This window comes from Zonotrichia albicollis, chromosome 2, assembly GCF_047830755.1.
Source record: "Zonotrichia albicollis isolate bZonAlb1 chromosome 2, bZonAlb1.hap1, whole genome shotgun sequence".
In the NCBI taxonomy this organism is placed as follows: domain Eukaryota; kingdom Metazoa; phylum Chordata; class Aves; order Passeriformes; family Passerellidae; genus Zonotrichia; species Zonotrichia albicollis.
Genome location: NC_133820.1, coordinates 42,628,747 through 42,647,498, shown reverse-complemented (window position 1 = coordinate 42,647,498; position 18,752 = coordinate 42,628,747). Strand labels below are relative to the sequence as shown.

At 39.6% G+C, this 18,752-nt stretch overlaps 1 protein-coding gene across 4 annotated transcripts in view; it reads right to left on the bottom strand.

The window, feature by feature from the left end:
* The window catches only part of RIMKLB (ribosomal modification protein rimK like family member B), a 44,058-nt gene that overhangs the window by 7,083 nt on the left and 18,223 nt on the right, over positions 1-18,752 (bottom strand). For all 4 annotated transcript variants that reach the window (XR_012578977.1, XR_012578978.1, XR_012578976.1 and 1 more), the window contains exons 4-5: positions 4,585-4,815; positions 2,583-2,669 (exon numbers count right to left, since the gene is read on the bottom strand). Coding sequence is in view for 1 of the 4 variants with exons in the window: in XM_074534965.1 (XP_074391066.1) it covers positions 2,583-2,669; positions 4,585-4,815 (318 nt within the window). In the remaining 3 variants the exon portion in view is untranslated. The remainder of the gene's footprint in view (positions 1-2,582; positions 2,670-4,584; positions 4,816-18,752) is intronic.

The following is an 18,752-nucleotide window of genomic DNA, read 5'->3' as shown; positions in this document are numbered from 1 at the left end:
GTCCTTAGTGGGAGGAAATAAAAGGAAGAAATACTTAAAGAGCAGCCAACATGTAACTAATAACAATTTTGTTCATCCAAGAGGACAGGACCCACAGCCTATAGCTTTGACACACAAGAACCAACAATATGAAACTGCTGAACACTGGGCATCTAAGAACTCTGAAGTCTCCAGTGTGCCCCTGCAGAACCACCCACTTCTCTGTTACGAAGTTCCTGAGAGCTGCTCTTCCCAATACTTAAAAGGGCTCACAACTCCAGAATGAGGTCTGCAGTGGAACAACTACAGTCAGAGGAAAATGTTCCACTCCACAGTATCCAAGATAATTTAGCAGAAGATTCCATAAGACATAAAATGAATGGATTATCCTCTAACTGAAAAAAATGCCTCTTGACAAATCACTAGGTTTTCTGCAAGCAAACATCTCTAGGACTTGGATTTTTTAACCTAAAATAAATAATTTCATTCCCTTTTATTTTTAGACTACACCAAAGACTTCTTTGCTCTTCTCCAGTTGTATTCATACTGGTTAAAGTCATCCCTGAACTACTTTCTATCCAATTTCCAGTTGCCCAAGACTGCATCCCTTTCCATCTTTACCTACATTTCCCAACTTCTTTTCCCCTTTCTTAAGGGTTCTATGTCATATTAGATTCATGTTTTGCAATAAGGTGCCCACTTTACCTTGCAGCAGAACTGTCAATCAATTCTGCTATGGTGCTAACAGAGAACAAACATAAATTGATAAACTGCCCTCCTTAAGTAAGAGAACAGAAATGCAGCAGTAGCAGAACTAGGATAAATAATGTGTAAAGAATTCCACCAAGTGTTCCTATGCCCTACTACAGCAGTGTCTGTTTAGATAGGATTTAAGGTCTCCATAACACAGAAGACTGCTTGAGGAACATGGAATTTCTCACTACAGAGACATGAGAATGTAAGCTTAAAATTCACAAAAAGTAAAAACCTCCATGTCCTTTCTCCCACTCCAAACTTTAACTCTTGTACAGACAATTAATAATCCTACTGTATTCCTGAAATGGAAAAGGAAGAATGATGCCTTGGAGAGGAGCCACTGAGTTCTTGCAAATCATCCACCATCATGGCATCTTGGTAAAATCAGGATTGGCCCTTCTGCTGCAGCAGCAAGCTGCACAAAAAATTGGCCTAGAAGAGTGTGACCTTTATTCATCAACCAGTACCTATGATCACGTTTACCTATTTATTTTACATATAATTTGCAAATGGCTGCTCTTCAATTAATTTGAAAAAGTTTCCCCAGCTCTCTTAATGTGAAAAGATATGTACTTTCCATAAATTTGCATTAAAATGCCTGGAATTTAAAGTGCTCTAAAGCAAAACTTATAAACAGATTTACAGGAATCCTGGCTAAAAAAGGGAGAAGAAAATCAATGGCTGAAACTCTAAAAATTATTTAGCAGATCTCCACTAAAGGCAGTGTTAAGTCAAATCCACTGTCTTAGATATTCCACAGCTGTCAAAATCACCTTGCTGCAACATCAAACTCTCCACCTTGGCTTTGGATCTCCACTCACACTTTAAAACCACACTAACAGGTATTGCTGCTATCAGCAGCAGGTCTGATCTTCCTCAGCCCCAGCGTTTTGCTCCCTTCCATTACATCAACACGAGCATTTGTGCAAGTAAGTGCTAAGTCATGCAAAAAACTAACTGGAGTAAAAATAACTTATCCAGATCCATTTGACATCAGTTCCTAAATCTATTTACTACATGGCTACAGAAGCACTCATGCCAGTAGAAGAGGAGCAGCAGAGAGTTGAGAGCAAACTGACGGACAGAAAGAAAGAAGTGGTGTCCTCTAGTTATGATTTTGTTTGAAGTAACTCCTGGTTTTGTGCCTTAACTTCATTTTTAGTCTCTTTATAGATCTGATATTTATAAAATATGTTTTAAAATATATTAAAAACAGAGCAACTTCCTGTGCAAATAACCTCTGGAATTTCCCTTTAGTAACCACTATTTAACACTAAATTAAGTTGATGTTTGTTTTATATTCAACAGTTAAAACAAAATACCAAAAACAGTGCAATTTAATCCGAACCTGCAGTAATACCACTGACACTGTCAGAGGTATTTTTCTAAAAAACAGAGATTCACTTTTACAAACAATACATAAGATTTTAATTAAATCGGAATCCTAATTATAGATGAAGTTGAGTAGGAAAGAAGTCACTGAATGAACTGAGATTTCATTTTTTAGGCCTATTTAAAAACATCCCTAAAATCCATGTAGGTTTCTTTCAAATTCACAAACTCCAGACATCCCATTATTCCAGTTCAAAGCCTTCCCCACAGAAGTCACCAATGCACCATAATTTTGAACGCTCTGCCCCCTGCCTTTCCAAGACTGGGTTCTACAAAAACTGTTTCCCAGTGCTGCAGCCTATTCAACATTCAGCATTCATGGGTGGTAGAATTTAGATGTATTGGAAAGAAGTCCAACACCTAACAGATCTTCTTAACTGTCATTCCTTGATGAGACAAAATCTTGGAGTGCTGCTCAGAATAGTCCTTGCCCTTACCCCTGACCTCACACCCACCTCGATGACCCCGCGTGTTCTTCACCACCATAGGGAACTCCAGCACTTCCGCCTCATCAATCATTTTGGAAAAATTCTCATGACCACCTGGCAAAAAGAAAACCAACAACATTATGTGCCACCGGTCTGCTGTGGTCAAATTTGGGATGTAATTGTCATACATTCCTCCCACCCTTACAGCTTAGATAATGCAGAGAAATCATCAGTTAGGAGGACCTTGGTCATGGAGCACGACCAGACTTTGAAGGTGTTTGTGACGTGCGGGATATTAAGACCTGCTTCCTTTTGAACTGAAGACACAAATTGACAAAGGCCTCTTGATCACAATCCCAAAAGGCTCGATCTAATCTTCCAAATCCAAATGCCCCAATTCAACCATCTTGTTCCATTTTATTCCTTTTACTTTACCAACTTCCATCTTTTCAAATGTCTAACAGGAAAGCAGCAGACACATAACACTAGTAACAGTTCCATCCAAACTACTAACCAGGAAAGCAAAGCAGAACGTGATGACAAGGCATAATCCACAGAGCAGCAACAACCCAGACCTGGTCAGTTCACCTCCCCCCTTCTGAAGGCTTAAGTCTCCTGTATCTCATTCTCTCTATATTCTGAAGTAGTACTTCAACCTTTTAATCTCATTGCATCTCTAAGGACCATAGAGTGTAGCTTTTAATGGCCATTCACAAAATTATGGTTGATACTTCAAGGTTACTTGAGTTCAATTCAAAGAAGGCTGACCACAGCACAAGAAATACAGAATAGAAAAGTCAGTAGACAAAGGGATGAGCCCCCTCTAACACATCATGCAGTAAAGTGCAGAAGTCAAGTCAAGACACAAAGTCACAAAGCCAGCAGCAGCCATCACAACCCTGCCATGGCGTTTGATGCATGTCAGGGAGTAACATGTCATCGAGCACACCCTGCTTTACCTGGCCAAGTCAGCTCTCACTGATAACTTGACACTTGTGGTTTTAAAAAACAAAAATTAAAAGAAAGCCATCCTTCTGTCAAATTCCAGAGGCAGACACCAACAGAAGTGGGAGGGAGTTACGATCAAACTGGTATGTTCTACAATTATTAAGCATCATTCATGGTCTCCCCTTCCCCAAAAAAATTAAAAACTCATTCCTTTCTCAACAAGTTAGAGCAGCCACACGTATAAAGAAAGGGCATGTTTCTTCTCAAATTGTTTTCATGGTGATTGATGGAAATAGTAATTCATAGTAATTGACAGAAAGCCATGGTTTTGTCAATCTTTTTTCTCATTTTGTAACACTCCCATTATAAAAACTTATTGATGCAATCACATGAACGGGAGGAAAGCACTGGTATTCCCCGAAGGAACAGCAGGTTGAGAGGTATCTACAGTTCTTTAACAGATTGTAATTAAAAGCAGAAACAGCATCAAGGTAGGTCAGACAAATGGTTCCTCTGATCTAGCATTCTGTCAGGAACCAGAGATACCAGAGATTCCAGAGGCAGTCACAATAAACTATAATTAACTGTTTTGGAGGGAAACAAAGCCTAAACTATTGTTAAAAGGTGAACACAAGGGCTCGTACTCCTTGCTACTCTTGTCCTTTCCCAAAAACTAATGTATTTGCAGACACTTTTACTCATATAGGAGTTTAATCTACTTTCAGGTTGTAAGTCTAGTTTTCTGTAGTACTTATGACATTAGTACCCCAAGCTCTTGTCCGCTGTTTTAGGCAATTGGAAAAGAACAGAAAGTATTATAGCACTAACAGCCAAAGTCAGTTACTTGGAAGGCTGAGGTACAGTTCAAGTACTCTTTACAAGGCATCAAAAGCTAATCAACAAAGACAAAACCAGAATCTGGGTGTCACAACTTTAACTTCCTTTTTGGTTACTCAACACTTAGCTGTGGAACTGGCCTCATGGCTAAATTTCTATGGATTTCCAAAACTTACATCTTTTGCACTGCAAAAGCTCAAGTTGTCTAGGCAACTATGCTACCTCTTTGATCCAACAGCCTTACCATATGAAAAAGTGTCTGGAAGAGGCACACCATGGCCAGCAAGTTCTTGAAACGTCCAGAACTTGTTGACACAGTTGAGGATGGCTTGAGGACGATTCATCAATCGACAGCCCATCTTCTCTAGGTGGCGAAGGACTGTGATGTCGCTGTCACTCTGGACCCAAGGTGTTGGCACACGCACAACCACCACTTGTGGGTAAGCAGTAATGAGCTCCCCTTTCACCCGGAGACCTAAAGAAGGAAGAGGAAAAACATCCCAGTCTTAAGTCACAAGGTCTCCAGGAGAAGGTAAACAGGCACAGATACTGCACTATCTGTGATCAGAGACATCAGACTTCAACAGTATGTTAAAACAGCACAACTCTCCCTAGCACGCATCTTGTCAGTTGTGCTGTTTCACTCATGTCACTCTTAACTCACTTAAAACTAGGACCAAGCAAAAACCAGACTTAATTAGGGCACACAGTCTTGGGCTCCTTCCCAGGGTGATGGGCATTTGTTTACAGGTTGACACTCCACCCTTTCTATGGGTGTAAGCTGCACACTACTGTATCAACAGCTCAGGAGGTTCCTGCCTCCCACCGCTGGTTCTTGCCTACAGGATGCAGTTCATACCTTTCCCAGTCCCAGCTGTATTGATCCCTCTGTTTGTGGCACCACGTTACACAACATATTGCCAAAGTAACAGAGACTAGATACGATCCTTAAAAAAACACAAAAAACCAGCAGTATTTTTAACAGGTCATTTCAACAATCTGAATAATATTAAATTAAGTAGTCAGAAATAATTTTATCAGCTAACAAGGAAGCACCCTGTGACAAAGGCAGGAACTAGAAGGATAGTCAGCTTTCCCACCAAGATCAATATATTACTTAATCATGACCTATAGTTTTACAGGCTAATTCTCTGAAAAAGAAACACTGAAAGACGAGCTGCAGGAATAGGCACACGACAGGATTGGACAGGAAGGCATCAAGCTCAATGTAGACAATCTGGCATCTGAGGACAGGAAAAGACAAACAAGGTTTGATATTTATTTGCCTTATGTTCAAAGCAAAAATGTATGACTTCAGCCAAAAAACTCAGCTCACACTGCTATCAGCACCTTAAGGATTAAAAAAAAAAAAAAAAAACATGAGCTGAGAAATCACAGTGCATCTGCATCTTGTGCCTGCCAAAGGCCACCTGTAACTTGTGAGATCTAACCAAATTTTATTACCTGATTACTGTATTCCAAAGATGCTACATTACAAATACAGACTTGTATCTACTCTGCATGAAGGCACTGATTGCCAAGCAATATATTTCATTTCAAGGTGCATTAGAATTAATTGGGGGAGAATTGGGAGGGAGGGGGGAGAGAAGAAGGGGGGGTTTCCCCCCTCTGTACCTCCCTTTTTTCTTTTCTTCTCCCAGCCAGGATGTATTTTAGACCTTGCATTAAACATAATGAAGCAACCACCTAACTCCCAAAACGGAAGTTGAAATGTGCTGCCCAGTCCTCAGGAGAACACAGAACCACACTCTGGAAAGGCCAAAACAGAGCCACATCCAATACAAATCCCTTTTTCCAATCCCCACAGCCATAATTGCACAGAGATGAGCAAACATAAGCAGACGGGTGCTCTGGCTGCTCACCTCATTAGCACCAAGCACTGCCGCATTGCAGCTGACATGACTCGCGTGTTTAAGCAAGCAGGCTCCAGACACACACACACCCCATTTTAGAGAGGCATCTCAAGCAAGATTAAAAACAAGACACTGCTACAAACCTAAGCAGACTGTGAACAACACAAAATGGACTACCATCTCCTTTAGCCAGAAAAGGAGTACAGATTCAGCAAGCAGAGAATTTTTTTACTTATTAGTCAGATTCCACCTTACACATGTATTTTTCCATTTAGGTGCATGCCCAATTACACCCACTTTTTGCCAATGTAATTGCATGCACATCCTGATCCACATGCAAGCTGTGCAACAATCATTCTAAAAAGGACTATTTTCTACATAGCCCCAAATTGCCACCATTATCTGTGTTGTGAACCAAAACGACACAGTTTTCCAATTCATAATCTCTCAGTCTATTTTGTTCTTTTGCTTTAAAGTCACGCCACATGCTGAAGTTTTGCACCATGGATTCTGAAAAAGAAAAACAGCAGTTTGAGGAGATGTGTTTGTCTCACCTGGAATTCTTCTGAGTACCTGTGTTAGACCTGACTATCAGACTGGTGTAAATTTAGCCAGGTCACCATCCCCCCTGAAGTGACTTTGGAAGTACAATGATGCTATCAACAGAACAGTCTGAGCTTTTGTTTCAGATTCAGTCATATTCTCTGGTCTGGATACTGTTCTCCCCAGAACAAAATTTCTCTCCCCTAACAGAAGGCAGTTTACAAACACAAAGAAGAGGTACTAAATGAAATGTATAATTTGAATCACTACTACTGATATGCACCATAAAAATTAGCTGCAGTCTCCCAGCAACACAGTGCTGCAAACAGAAGCAGCTTTATTACAGTAAAAAGGAGAAGCAGATTCTGCCATTTTGGAACAAGCATGCATTCAGCATTCCATCTGAGACCCATCAGTTAGGAATCAGGTTAATGGTCATTATTGCCAAGTGGGCTGATAAAATAATATTTATTCACTATAATGTGCTGAAAGCAGTAACACAGAAGATACTAATGTGTAGGGGTAATTTTTTTCCATAGAACTAATTCATGAATGTAAAGAAGAAAAAGGCAAAAAAAAGACTACAGAGATGTTACATAGTGGTTTAGAGGTAATTTTTTTTTTTTAATCATAGATTGTACTAAGTTGAAAGGGACCCACAAGGCTCATCATGTCCAACTCCTATCACTGCACAGAACAGCCCAAATAACCACACCATGTACCCAGGAGCATCGTCCAAATATTTCTTGAACTCTGTCAGGCTTGGTGCCGTGACCACTTTCCCGGGGAGCCTGTTCCAGTGCCCAAACACCCTCTGTGTGAAAAACCTTCTTCTAATATTCAACCTAAACCTCCCCTGATACAACTTCAGGCCACTCCCCCAAGTCCTGTCACGGGTCAGCACAGAGAAGAGATCAGTGCCTGCCGCTCTGCTTCCCCTCATGAGGAAGCTACAGACCACTCAAGGTCTTCCCTCAGCCTTCTCTTCTCCAGGCTGAACAAACCAAGTGACCTTTTCCACAGTGTGGCACACAAAACTGCACACAGTGAGATGAACCCTCTTTTCTTTGCAGTTATCAGGTCATCCTGATCCCAAAACAGTAAAGCAGGTCACACTCACTGTTGCCTGCGGACAATGAGCTGACCTCACAAACACAGAAGGCAGACACTCAGATCATACAGAAATACCTTGACAAATAACAAGTTAATCCATTCGTTGACATTTTCAGTGGCTCCCCATGACATTGCAGACACAGCAAAGAGACAGTTATATAGTCCTTCAAAACACCAATAATATAAGCCAGGAAAGGAAAATTCAAGCTTATCCAATACTGGGGACTTTCATATAACTCATCATATAACAACCTCTTTACCAGAGCCTGAGGAACAATTTTTAGGTTATCACAAAATATTTGGTTATTCTTTGGTTCTAGGACGTAAAGACTCATGGGCTGGAATATCACATAGTAAAAACAGATGTAAACCCTGCTCTTCAACGAGACCTATTCTTTCACTCCGTTCCAGCTATCTTTGTTCTTCCTCTGCAAGACAAAATTCTCCAAAATGGAACATGGTATGCCTATAACATTAGACACCAATCATCACAGTATTCAGACAAAGTACAAAAGGAATTTTTGCAATGTGAACTGTAATCACCTGGAAATAAACCTCACCAGTTACACCTCAAAGTCAGAGGTTCAAGTTTCTCTCAAAAACAGCTCAAAGCAGCACATGATAGAACAGAGTGGGTAAATGCATGATTATTCATCAGCTGGCCCAGCCACTCCTCCTGCTTTTCACTCCCAAAGAACAGCAGGCAAGTTTAAAATGCAAAGCAGCTGGTCTCTGCTAAAAAGGATTATTTTGACCCAAAAGGTAGAAGCCATCACATAAACCTGTGAAAACCACAGAAAACAGACATAGCACTAAACTGTACTAAAGACAGAAGAAAGAGGCAGAGATTGCTACTGATGTTACCTGTGAGATCAGAAAATGTGCATCTACATTCTTACAAAGTTCCTGAGACACTAGCCTCCAGCACAGCAGAGCTTATTCATATTGTAAGATACTCAGGATGACAGATGTCTCTCAAAAACCTGATTTAGTACAATTTTAGGGTGGACAAACATACTCTGGGAAAAAACACACAATGATGGTATTATGGATGGCTAAAAAGGATTGAGATTTCAAGCAACTGTGTGTGGCTTCTGAGCATTTTAATTCACATCCAAGCAGTATTTTAAATTGCTTACATTTTTGAAAGTCATTATATTCCATTTGCAACCTACACAAATCCTTTCCAATCTCTACAAGACTCATTCATCAGCAGATTAGTAACTACTGCAAAGCAATAGCTCATGTCCAGTTTGCATGTTACAAACAACTGTACTTTTAGTTGAAACAATGCAAATGCTTTCACAGAAAGAATGTAGTTTCAGAATGTAAGTCTAAAAACTCAAAGATTGCAAAGACATCAAAAATATTTTCAGATGCTTTAGATATCTTGCTTTAGCAAACATCAGGCACTTTTAACAAAAGATTAAACCTTAGTAATACTAAATAAATTTATAAAAGATTAAGCTTTTCACTGTGCCTGGAAACAGCTGATACACTGCCTTGCTACCCATGGAAGCTCATGACCTATCAAATCCATTTCTGACCAAACGGATCAAAAGAGCAGGAATGAGGCACAAAAGGTGCATCTTTCAAATTGACTTCCTGTATATATTTCACAGAATTTGTCTGAGAACTGTGTGGCTATGAGAAGTTTCCAAACATGACAACACAGTTAATGTACATGTAATTCCATGTATAACATGGATAACTATGCAAAAAATCCTCCCTCTGTGGCCCCAGCTGTGACTACCTCTGTCTTTAGCAAAACCCCTAATGAACACCAGCTCTCAGAAATACATAAGTAAAACCAAGCAGGAGAAGTGCTTCAGTATTCAGACAGATCCAGTATGTGGAATACTTTTTCTAACAGACATACCAGCATATAAGTGGTTGGTCACCATGCATGCAGCACTACAAAAAATAAAATCTGAATCAAATTTCACCAGCATAAAACATACACTAGCTCCCACCCCATTTCCAACAGGAGCTAGCAGGGTCTGGGAACTTCCAGATATATATTACCCAGATTTTTCCTCAGAGATCTGTAGGCTACCCTGAAAGTCTCCAGCTCTCAGAACTTTGTTATACAAATTTATTCATCCACCCATCCATGGAGCTGCTAACGTTTCCCAAATGAACAGTCACTCAGCAAGCAGGCTATAATGAATTCAACTCAGCTGGGAGAAACAGGCAAGCCTTCTACCACACAAACCTTTCCTCGTATTTTGATGATATTACATCCCGCTACTTGCTCTTCACAATTCATCAGTTGTTCTCACAGACATCACTGAATTTTTCTACAAGCCTGGACTCACTCCTGCTCTCAGATCAGTGCATTCCTATTTCATTTGTCCTCCCAATATCTGTCACCCACAAGACACTGCATAATATTTGCATTAAATCATTATAAAGTGTTTAATAATTACTTACAGTTTACTTGCAGGGAATTAAATGTGTTTTAATTGCCATGTTAAAGCAAGCTTAAAGCTCAGAAGGGAGATATCCCAAACCTAAATACCAGATTACTGCAATAACAAGATACACATTCCCTCACAACTAAATCTCTAAAATTTTCAAAACTCAGCATACTTCAAATATACATTCTGCCAAGACAGTGTCAGAATTAAGGAATAATTAACAGAAGTAGAATTAATATTCATGAAATACTACTCTATATCTCAAAAGCTTGCTACTATATTAATTCAACTTTATGTATCTATCTTATAACCCAACTATAAACAACATAAAATTTCCAGAAATTGGGTGATAAACTTTTTTTTTCCAACTTCTTTTTTCAAACCTTCTTTGAAAAACACAATTTCATTGAAATATATAAGTATTTTGGAGCAATTGGCAATTCCTGGGGGTTTTGCCAAAGACAGAGGCAGTCACTGAGTTAAATTCCTCTTCTGAGAAGTGGTTGCTTGTGGCAGCTGTATGCTAGATAAAGTATCAAACTTCAAATGCAATTTTATTTGAACCAGAACTTAACCTCTGAAAGGCAGCTAAGCACTGAAATTTTAGAGAACCACAAATTCATTAACACCAAACTGAACTTCCCCCTTTGAAGTTGCACAGGAATTTTTCCTATATCACTTATCACCTAACAGCCACAGTTTATTAGTCTGATCATTAAGTTGTCACAATTCCTCCAAAATGTCACTCCCATGTAAAAGCCTCTTTGGTATCTAGTATTACCAACAGAAACAGATTTCTCCAACAGTTCTGGGCTGGGTGTTTAAAGTTCAAATTCTCTTCCTTCCTATCCTGCTCACTAGTTTTTTCAAACCAAATTAACAAGTGCTAACATTCAACTCTATGTATTTAATATGACCTCACCCTGCTTCTCCACAAAAACTTTGCCAGAAAGGCTTTCCCACCAGAATACACTTCCACAAGTCAGCAGTACCAAGGAAATCACACGGAGCAGAGACAAAACTGATCTCTCTAGAACAGTACTATGCCACTGTATTCTGAAAAAAAATGTATTTTGGAAATCAGGAGCTGTAGATTTAGCAAGCCCTTATGATGAAACTTTTACCTAAACCCACTGCTCAGCACAGATTGTACTTCAAAAGCAGACATCTGTTTATAAGCCAGACATGATATTTTAGTTTCTACATGGTTTAGGTGAGCCTCTTGTATCTCATTAGGACTTCTGTACAATAGTTCCACAAGGTGATCTCAGAACATTCCTGGGTCAAATAAGCATGATTGACAGAGTTTTAGAAGTCTAAGGCATCTTCAACTGAAAGAACACCCACTTGTGGCAGGTATCTGTCCTGTATCACCTATCCAGAGCCTACCAACACTGAGAGCCTTAGAAATAACAAGTTCTGGAATCCCTTCCCCAGCTCAAATGCAGAAAGTCAAACACTAAACAATCCCATCCTAATTGAGTGGTACAGAACAAGAACAGAATCATAAAATCATTAAGGCTGTAAAACATCTCTAAAACCAAGTCCAGCAATTAACCCAGAATTGCTAAATATACATGAATTAACCTTACTGTAAACTAACTCCACTCTTAACACTCAGTCAGTCTTTCCCATGTTTTACATGTGCTGTTTCTGTTCATTGTGAATAGCAACTGAAGAAAAAAAGTTAAGGATACACCTGAAATAAAAAGGCTGATGGAAAAGGTCTTTCCAAAAGCAGAAATCCCAAGGAAGGTTTCAAGCAACCCATAACAGGCTCTCCTCCCATCTGAGATTAATCAGATTTTTTTTCCTGTAATATCAAAACCTACTAAATACCTTTAAAATGCCTACCATAACGCACCTCATCTCTGTCTGCTACCAAACAATACCTTCTGACACCAGGAGATGCCGTTTATTTTCTTAAGCAAAGAGCTGAAGCAAAGTGGAGAAGCATGCAATGTGAGATTCAATTTGTAATGAAGACACAGATCCTTCATATCTGTCTCCCATAACAAAAAAGATACTTATAAAACAATGTCTACACTGTCAAAAACTTTTAATAAATTCTATCCAACTCCCTCTCCTTTCCAATTTTTCCTAAATATATTTAGCTGAGCCTGAATTCTGGGGACTGGACAGATCCCCTCAGTTTATTGTTTTGACCTGTCACTGCAGTCTAAAGCCCTCCTCGTCAAAACTGCATTCAATTTATGAATTGGAAGCCCTTATTTTGGAAACAAATGTATCCTTCTTAAAAGAAGGAATTTCGCTCTGGTATTTTTGGTAAAATTGCATTAAAACTGACTCTAAAGCTTGCAGAGATAACATCAATTCCTGTCAATTAGGAGAGTCTGTTGTTTTGTGGGGTTTTTATAACGTGTCAGAGAAAACCTGGTACTTGGACATACAGTATACAACAGTTGAAGTGTCATTGTGAGTACAGTATTTTCCTCCACAAACACCTTCAGTCCCCTAAAAAAGTTGTTCTAAAAAAAGCTATAACCCAGAATTTCTTAGTTTTGACAGACATTAACATAGAACCATACACAAATCAAAGGTATATGAATGAAGAAATACATTTTTCCTACACCTCTGTAAGCAAGCTCACTGAGCTTGTCTCCTCTTTCTGACTCTAGAGGGTTAAAACTACATTGCAATAGCTGTACACACGCTCCATGCCCATACTGGAATGACAACACAGATATTACACTGCAGTATTATTTTGCACCTGATCTGGATGCAGAAGCTTCCACCTAGTCACAAAAACATGGTAACTAATTAAGATACTTACTTAGTATGCTCCCTAATTAATACACTCCATACAATCTATAACGTTCTTCTTGAAAGAAAATGTTCCTCATTATTACACAGTCCTTCCAACCAGTCCAGTCAAATACAAGAATCATGTTGTGGTAGTACCATACTCACAGACACCATGCTAAAGCAAGTAGATGGGACAGCCCTCCCACTGTCAGCTTGTTTTGACTTTTGAAGGCAACACATTTAAGAGATAAGCCAATTTACCACTAATCTCTAGACTGTAAGGGTAATTCTGTGCTTACCAATCCCTACAAGCTGGTAAGTATCTTAATAAATATTTCGTCTACACTACAAGATCTGAAGCTCTCTTGTCTGAAATAATCACCCGCCCAATTAACAAAGAAATAAAAACCACTAAGGATCTACAGCTCTCATCACAAGTCAATGGCAGAGAAGAGAAACAAAAGTTTTACCACTTCAGGTATGAGAAGTCTCCTTAGTCTTCCACAGATTACTCAAAGAATCACCTTTAAATATCTGCAGATTACATTTTTCTTCAAGTTCTTCCATTTTACAGCAACACAATCATGGAATTTCACTACCAAATGCCACTCTTGATCTGTTCTTAGTTACTGAATTGCAATTTACATTCATTCCTAGACTCTGCCTCTAACAACTTAAAAAGATTAAAAACTCTGAAAGGAAAAGGTCTGACAGCATGCTATGAACCTTGGAAGACCTAAGCAAGAAAGGGGAAGAAATGAGCACCCCTTTAGAAATTCCCGTGCTGAAGAAAGCACTCACATAAGGTTGTGGTTCTAAGACAATTTTGACTTAAATCCTGTTGCTGCCGACAGTTTTACTCTCCAGCTCCATGCAATCCTACAGTGGCATGTAGTACCACCCACTCCCTATCACTCATACAGAGACCCACTGGTGAGCTGGTAAGCTTCCCACACCAGCAGGAAACTCTTCTGTTCTTCTGTGGAATTCAATTTCTTGCAGGTGTTTCAAGCTGAACAAGCTCACTGCAGGATTTGATGAATCCAGGTGTCAACTGCAACAGAGAAACCTGGATCACAGCAAGGACAGCAAGGATCTCAACAGTTCAAATTGTCAAGATAGTGCTGTTCTGAGACTAGAATTATCTATAGTGAGGTGGGTATTCTTTCTGCATTTACAACTCGATTGTCACTATGCTAGCCCAGCCTCCAGCTTTGTAAAACCAAACCAATCAGACTGATTTCTGTTTCTCCAACTCCTGTCCTATGCAGGTAATACATTCTCCAGTGGCTTCCACGCTCTCAGGTTAAGGAAAATTTGCAGGAAAACTGCTACAAAAACCCAGTTGCCAGAGTTGTTTGAGCAGGACTAACAATTACAAGCAACAAGACATGCAGTTTACATGTACAGAATCCTTTGTGCCTGCAACCACTGAACTTTATTCAACTCAAAGCATCCACAAAGGGCATGCACTTTCAGAATCCTGCCTCACCTTTAGTCCCAAGAATGTAAGGAGGAGTTCACAAAGAGCCATTTCTTAGGCCAGAATGATCCTGGGAAGATTGACAGAAAAAGAAAAGGAAGCAGGATATGAACATGCACATTTCAAAAAATACCAAGCTATTTCTACCTGCACTTACCATGGCTTCAACCCATAACCTCTCCTCAATTGGCAGCATGCCTGAGGTACTGCAGTGAATGGATAAAGGTTCCTTTAGAAGGACAGGCTGTGAATATGAGAAGGGTTTGTGCCCCACACAAAGGAGCAGATCACACACATGCAGCTCTGCTTTGGAGTGCACAGAGATAGACAAGAGCCCAGCAACTGATACAGCACACTAACACATTGTGACCATATATTTGGACCACCCACTCCATGAGGGTGGTCTAACTTTGCAACACACTGAAAGGCTGTGGCAGCTTCATCCTTGGAGATACTCAAAACCTGACTTCATATACCCCAAGCAACCTGATCTAACTTCAGAGCCGCCTCTAGCTTTTTCATGTTGGCCTCTGTAACTAGAAGGTTGGTCCAGATGTCTTTTAAAGGTCCCTTTCAAACTCAATTATCCCCCTGACTCTCTGGGGCCTTCTCCTGCAGTATGCCTGGGCTCTTAAGTTACTTATTGTAATGCCCAGCTGTAACAGTAGGATGCTTGCTCCACAATGCCCTATTTCATATCTCAAACTAGATATGAGGGTTCACTGGGCAGCATCCTGTCTTTCTGACAAGTTCTTTTAGTCATTAAAAATTAAAGATCAAGTTCTTCATGCTAGAAGTGGAAAGTGCTTTTATAGGTTTGACAGTTGTAGAGGAGAGACAGGACCCAAGGCCTGATTCTCTGACCACAAGGAAATTTGGAAAGAGATCAAAGAAGAAATTTAATATATGGTAAAGGCAAATCCCTTCTGGAAAGCAAAGTAACAAAGTGGGGAAAGAAGTTGTAAGCTTTCTTTGTTAAGCTCTAAAGAAACAACTGAAAATGGGCCTCACACATCATCATTTCATTTTCCTGGTGGATGTAGTCATCCAACAAGACAGGCCTTCACAGAAAGATGCAGGTGCAGAAAGCTGTCAGGGAAACAAAGGGTAGTACCCTACAGGTCCTGAGTTGACTTTGAGTCTAGTTTTGCGGGAAAAAAGCTACTTCGAACCTTAAAAGGATTTTTAAGATACACTTACCAAAACTTCGTCTCACTGGGAATAAGAAGCAACAGACTGCACGCCAGACAAAGGAGAGTTAAACTTTTACTCCGAGTCTACAGGATATTCCTGAATGCTGTCTGAGTCAGGGGAACAAGGACACATAGTAACACTAGCAGGAGAACTTGGTATGGCCTCCCCTGCTATTAACAACAACATTCATTGAAGAAAAAGGCATGACATAGGAAAGAAAGCTGCCCCACAACACGGAGAGGCAAGATTTGCATGGCCCTGCTTTCTAGAACAGTGTGGCTGGTGCAAGGAATCTGAAGCTCACAAAAAATAATTTCATTATCATAACAACCAGCTGCCTCTGCCACTGCAGGCTCAGCCAGGCTCACTAGTGCTCCCTTCCTACATATTAAGAAAAATCTCAACTCAAAGCAGGGCATCCTGCCTGACCACAGAACTAAGAATGTAGTTCACCCCGTGAGTCTGTTCCTCATCCAGGAACAGAAGGCCCAACACTTAATGTTGATGTCCAAAAGTAATATATTACTTTTTTTATATCTATGAAGATATCCTTAACCATGAAAAAAGCCTGCAAGGCACCTCATAAAATATGAAATATAAACACTGAAAGCAGTGCTGTCAAAAGAATGCAAACTGAATTCCAAGAGTGGAATAAGCCAATTTCCAGAGTAGTCGAGTACAATAACAATGGGGACATGCCAATTTACATATTCATGAAACAAGCAGAAGAGAGAACAAAGTATAAGAGCAACTCCCCCAGGTATTCAGGTAAAACTCCTTGGTCTCACTGACAGAATACACATTATCTTCAAGGTAAACTTATCCATGGACTACTATTCAAAGACATGAGTATTAGGTCACCCAAGTAATTAGTTATCATTCCAGCACTCCTGGTTTCCCCTACATCTACATTTTTCAAAACTTGGATAGTAAATAGTGTTGATGCATCCAGCACAGTCCCTATGTGCACATACTTTATTTACTAAGAATGTAGGTATTCAATATTACATTCAAAAGCTACATTAAGAGAAAACTATTGCAGCCACAAAGGTTAGGAAAAGCCACAACTAAGGATGTCTGCAGTCCTGATCCACTACCCCACACACATACTGTCTTCAATTATACAAACAAACATTATTTTTCCCCACAGCAGATACCTAATGTGCATAGAAGGTACAGCACTCATTTAACAAGTAGTGACTGAGGACTTTTTTTGTATTTTCTTTTACATTGTTTAGTGTATAATCCATGGATTGGTATACTGAAATCCTTGCATACAACATATCACTGTTAGTTTATTCTTGAGTTTTATGAATTGTGCTTATCACAGTAATATCTAAGTCCTTCACAGTCATAATTAATTTTGATAACACCACAATAAATCAGTGAATATTCTACTGATCCCCATATGGGGGAGGGAAACCCAGAGATAAGTGTTGACAAAGGAATTCTAGATGCCACATTTGAGACACCATGATTTCTCAGTTGCTCATGCTGTTCTTATTGACTTCATTTGTGGATCTAAGTATTCAGCTCTTTCATCAAGCTGATCCTATAATCCAAAGTCTGGGCACTCAGAAAATGCAAAAACATGCAATTAAAGGCAATTTCTGAGCAGTTCAATTTAAATCACCAGACTAACATTTTTTCTTCCAGCAATGTTCTGCTTCAATTGTCACAAATTTTTGTAATCACAAAAAAGGCATCCTACAAATTGTCCTCTCCACCATACTGCAAGTTACATTTCCAGAGCAGAACACCATGTACTTTAAGGAGGCTGACAAAAAAGTAGCAAGCAATTAAGTAATTTAAAATGTAGTAGCTGAAAACAAACACACAACAAAGAAGACAAAATTCCAAATATGATTTTGCCAATTTGTAAGTTTAGGTCATTTGCTGCTGCTACTCATAAGAGAATTTTATCTTCATACTTGCAGATAATCAAAAGCAAACTTCATCCCTTGACACCTAAGTAACACCTGACATGGTGGAATAGCATGTGAGGGTGACACCAGCTTGCTTTGCCCCAAATTCTCACTTCCCATTCATCCTCCCCATAGAATTGATCCCCTTAGACATTCCAGTCAGTTTCCAAACCATGGATTTCTCCTACTGTCGTGTAGTTTCTTTGACTGCAATTTTGAATACCACTGTAACCACTCACTTCCCTGCTTTGCTTTCAAACTTGTTTCCCATTTGAGTCTCCTAGTTCAGTTTGCAAGTTTCATCACAAAACCTGTGTTCCCACCAGTTCCAGTCTCCAATTTCCTTCATGAGGGAAGCAACTCCTTATCTAGCAAGAGTTTCTCCACAATCGCTTCCTGTTACTGTTTCTTGTTCCAGCATGTTTGCCAAGTACACTTTCTTCACACCACATTTTTCTCCACTGGCACCTCAGTCTCCAATCCCAAAACAACTTCAATCATCTTGTCCCCATTATATTTGAATGGGCCATTCAGGTCTTTGTGTCAGAGAGAAGAGGTATAACCAATATGAAAGAAGATCCCTACTTTAAATTGTGTGCTCAGACCAAACTGTATCCTCCATCTCACTGCAGACAGAAGGCCACAACACCAGAGGATCTCTCTTTTCCATAATACACAGCTATGTTTCAAATGGTTTAGCTGTAAAGTTTAAACAAGTCTCTAAGACGCTTAACAGATTATTTTTTGAAATGGTAACAATTTGGGACAAATTTATGTCTACTTTCACTAGCAAAAGCCACTTCAGCCAAACTGAGTTCCTGTTCCAAGCCTTTCCATCCAATAAGATCCCTACAGATTTGGGGTAAAACATTCTTTTTTCCTTGAAGAGCCCTCCTTCCACTGCATGACTTGGCAAAAAAAATCACAAGACAGCCTCAAAGAGCCATTTAAGAGACAAATGTATTATTAATAAGGAAGGACAAATTCTAAGCAATAAAAATCTGATGCAAAGGTTTAGCCCACTGTTATATTAAGATAGGTGATGTGAGACCTATCTGCAATGTCAAAAAAATCCTCATTCAATGTTTTATCAG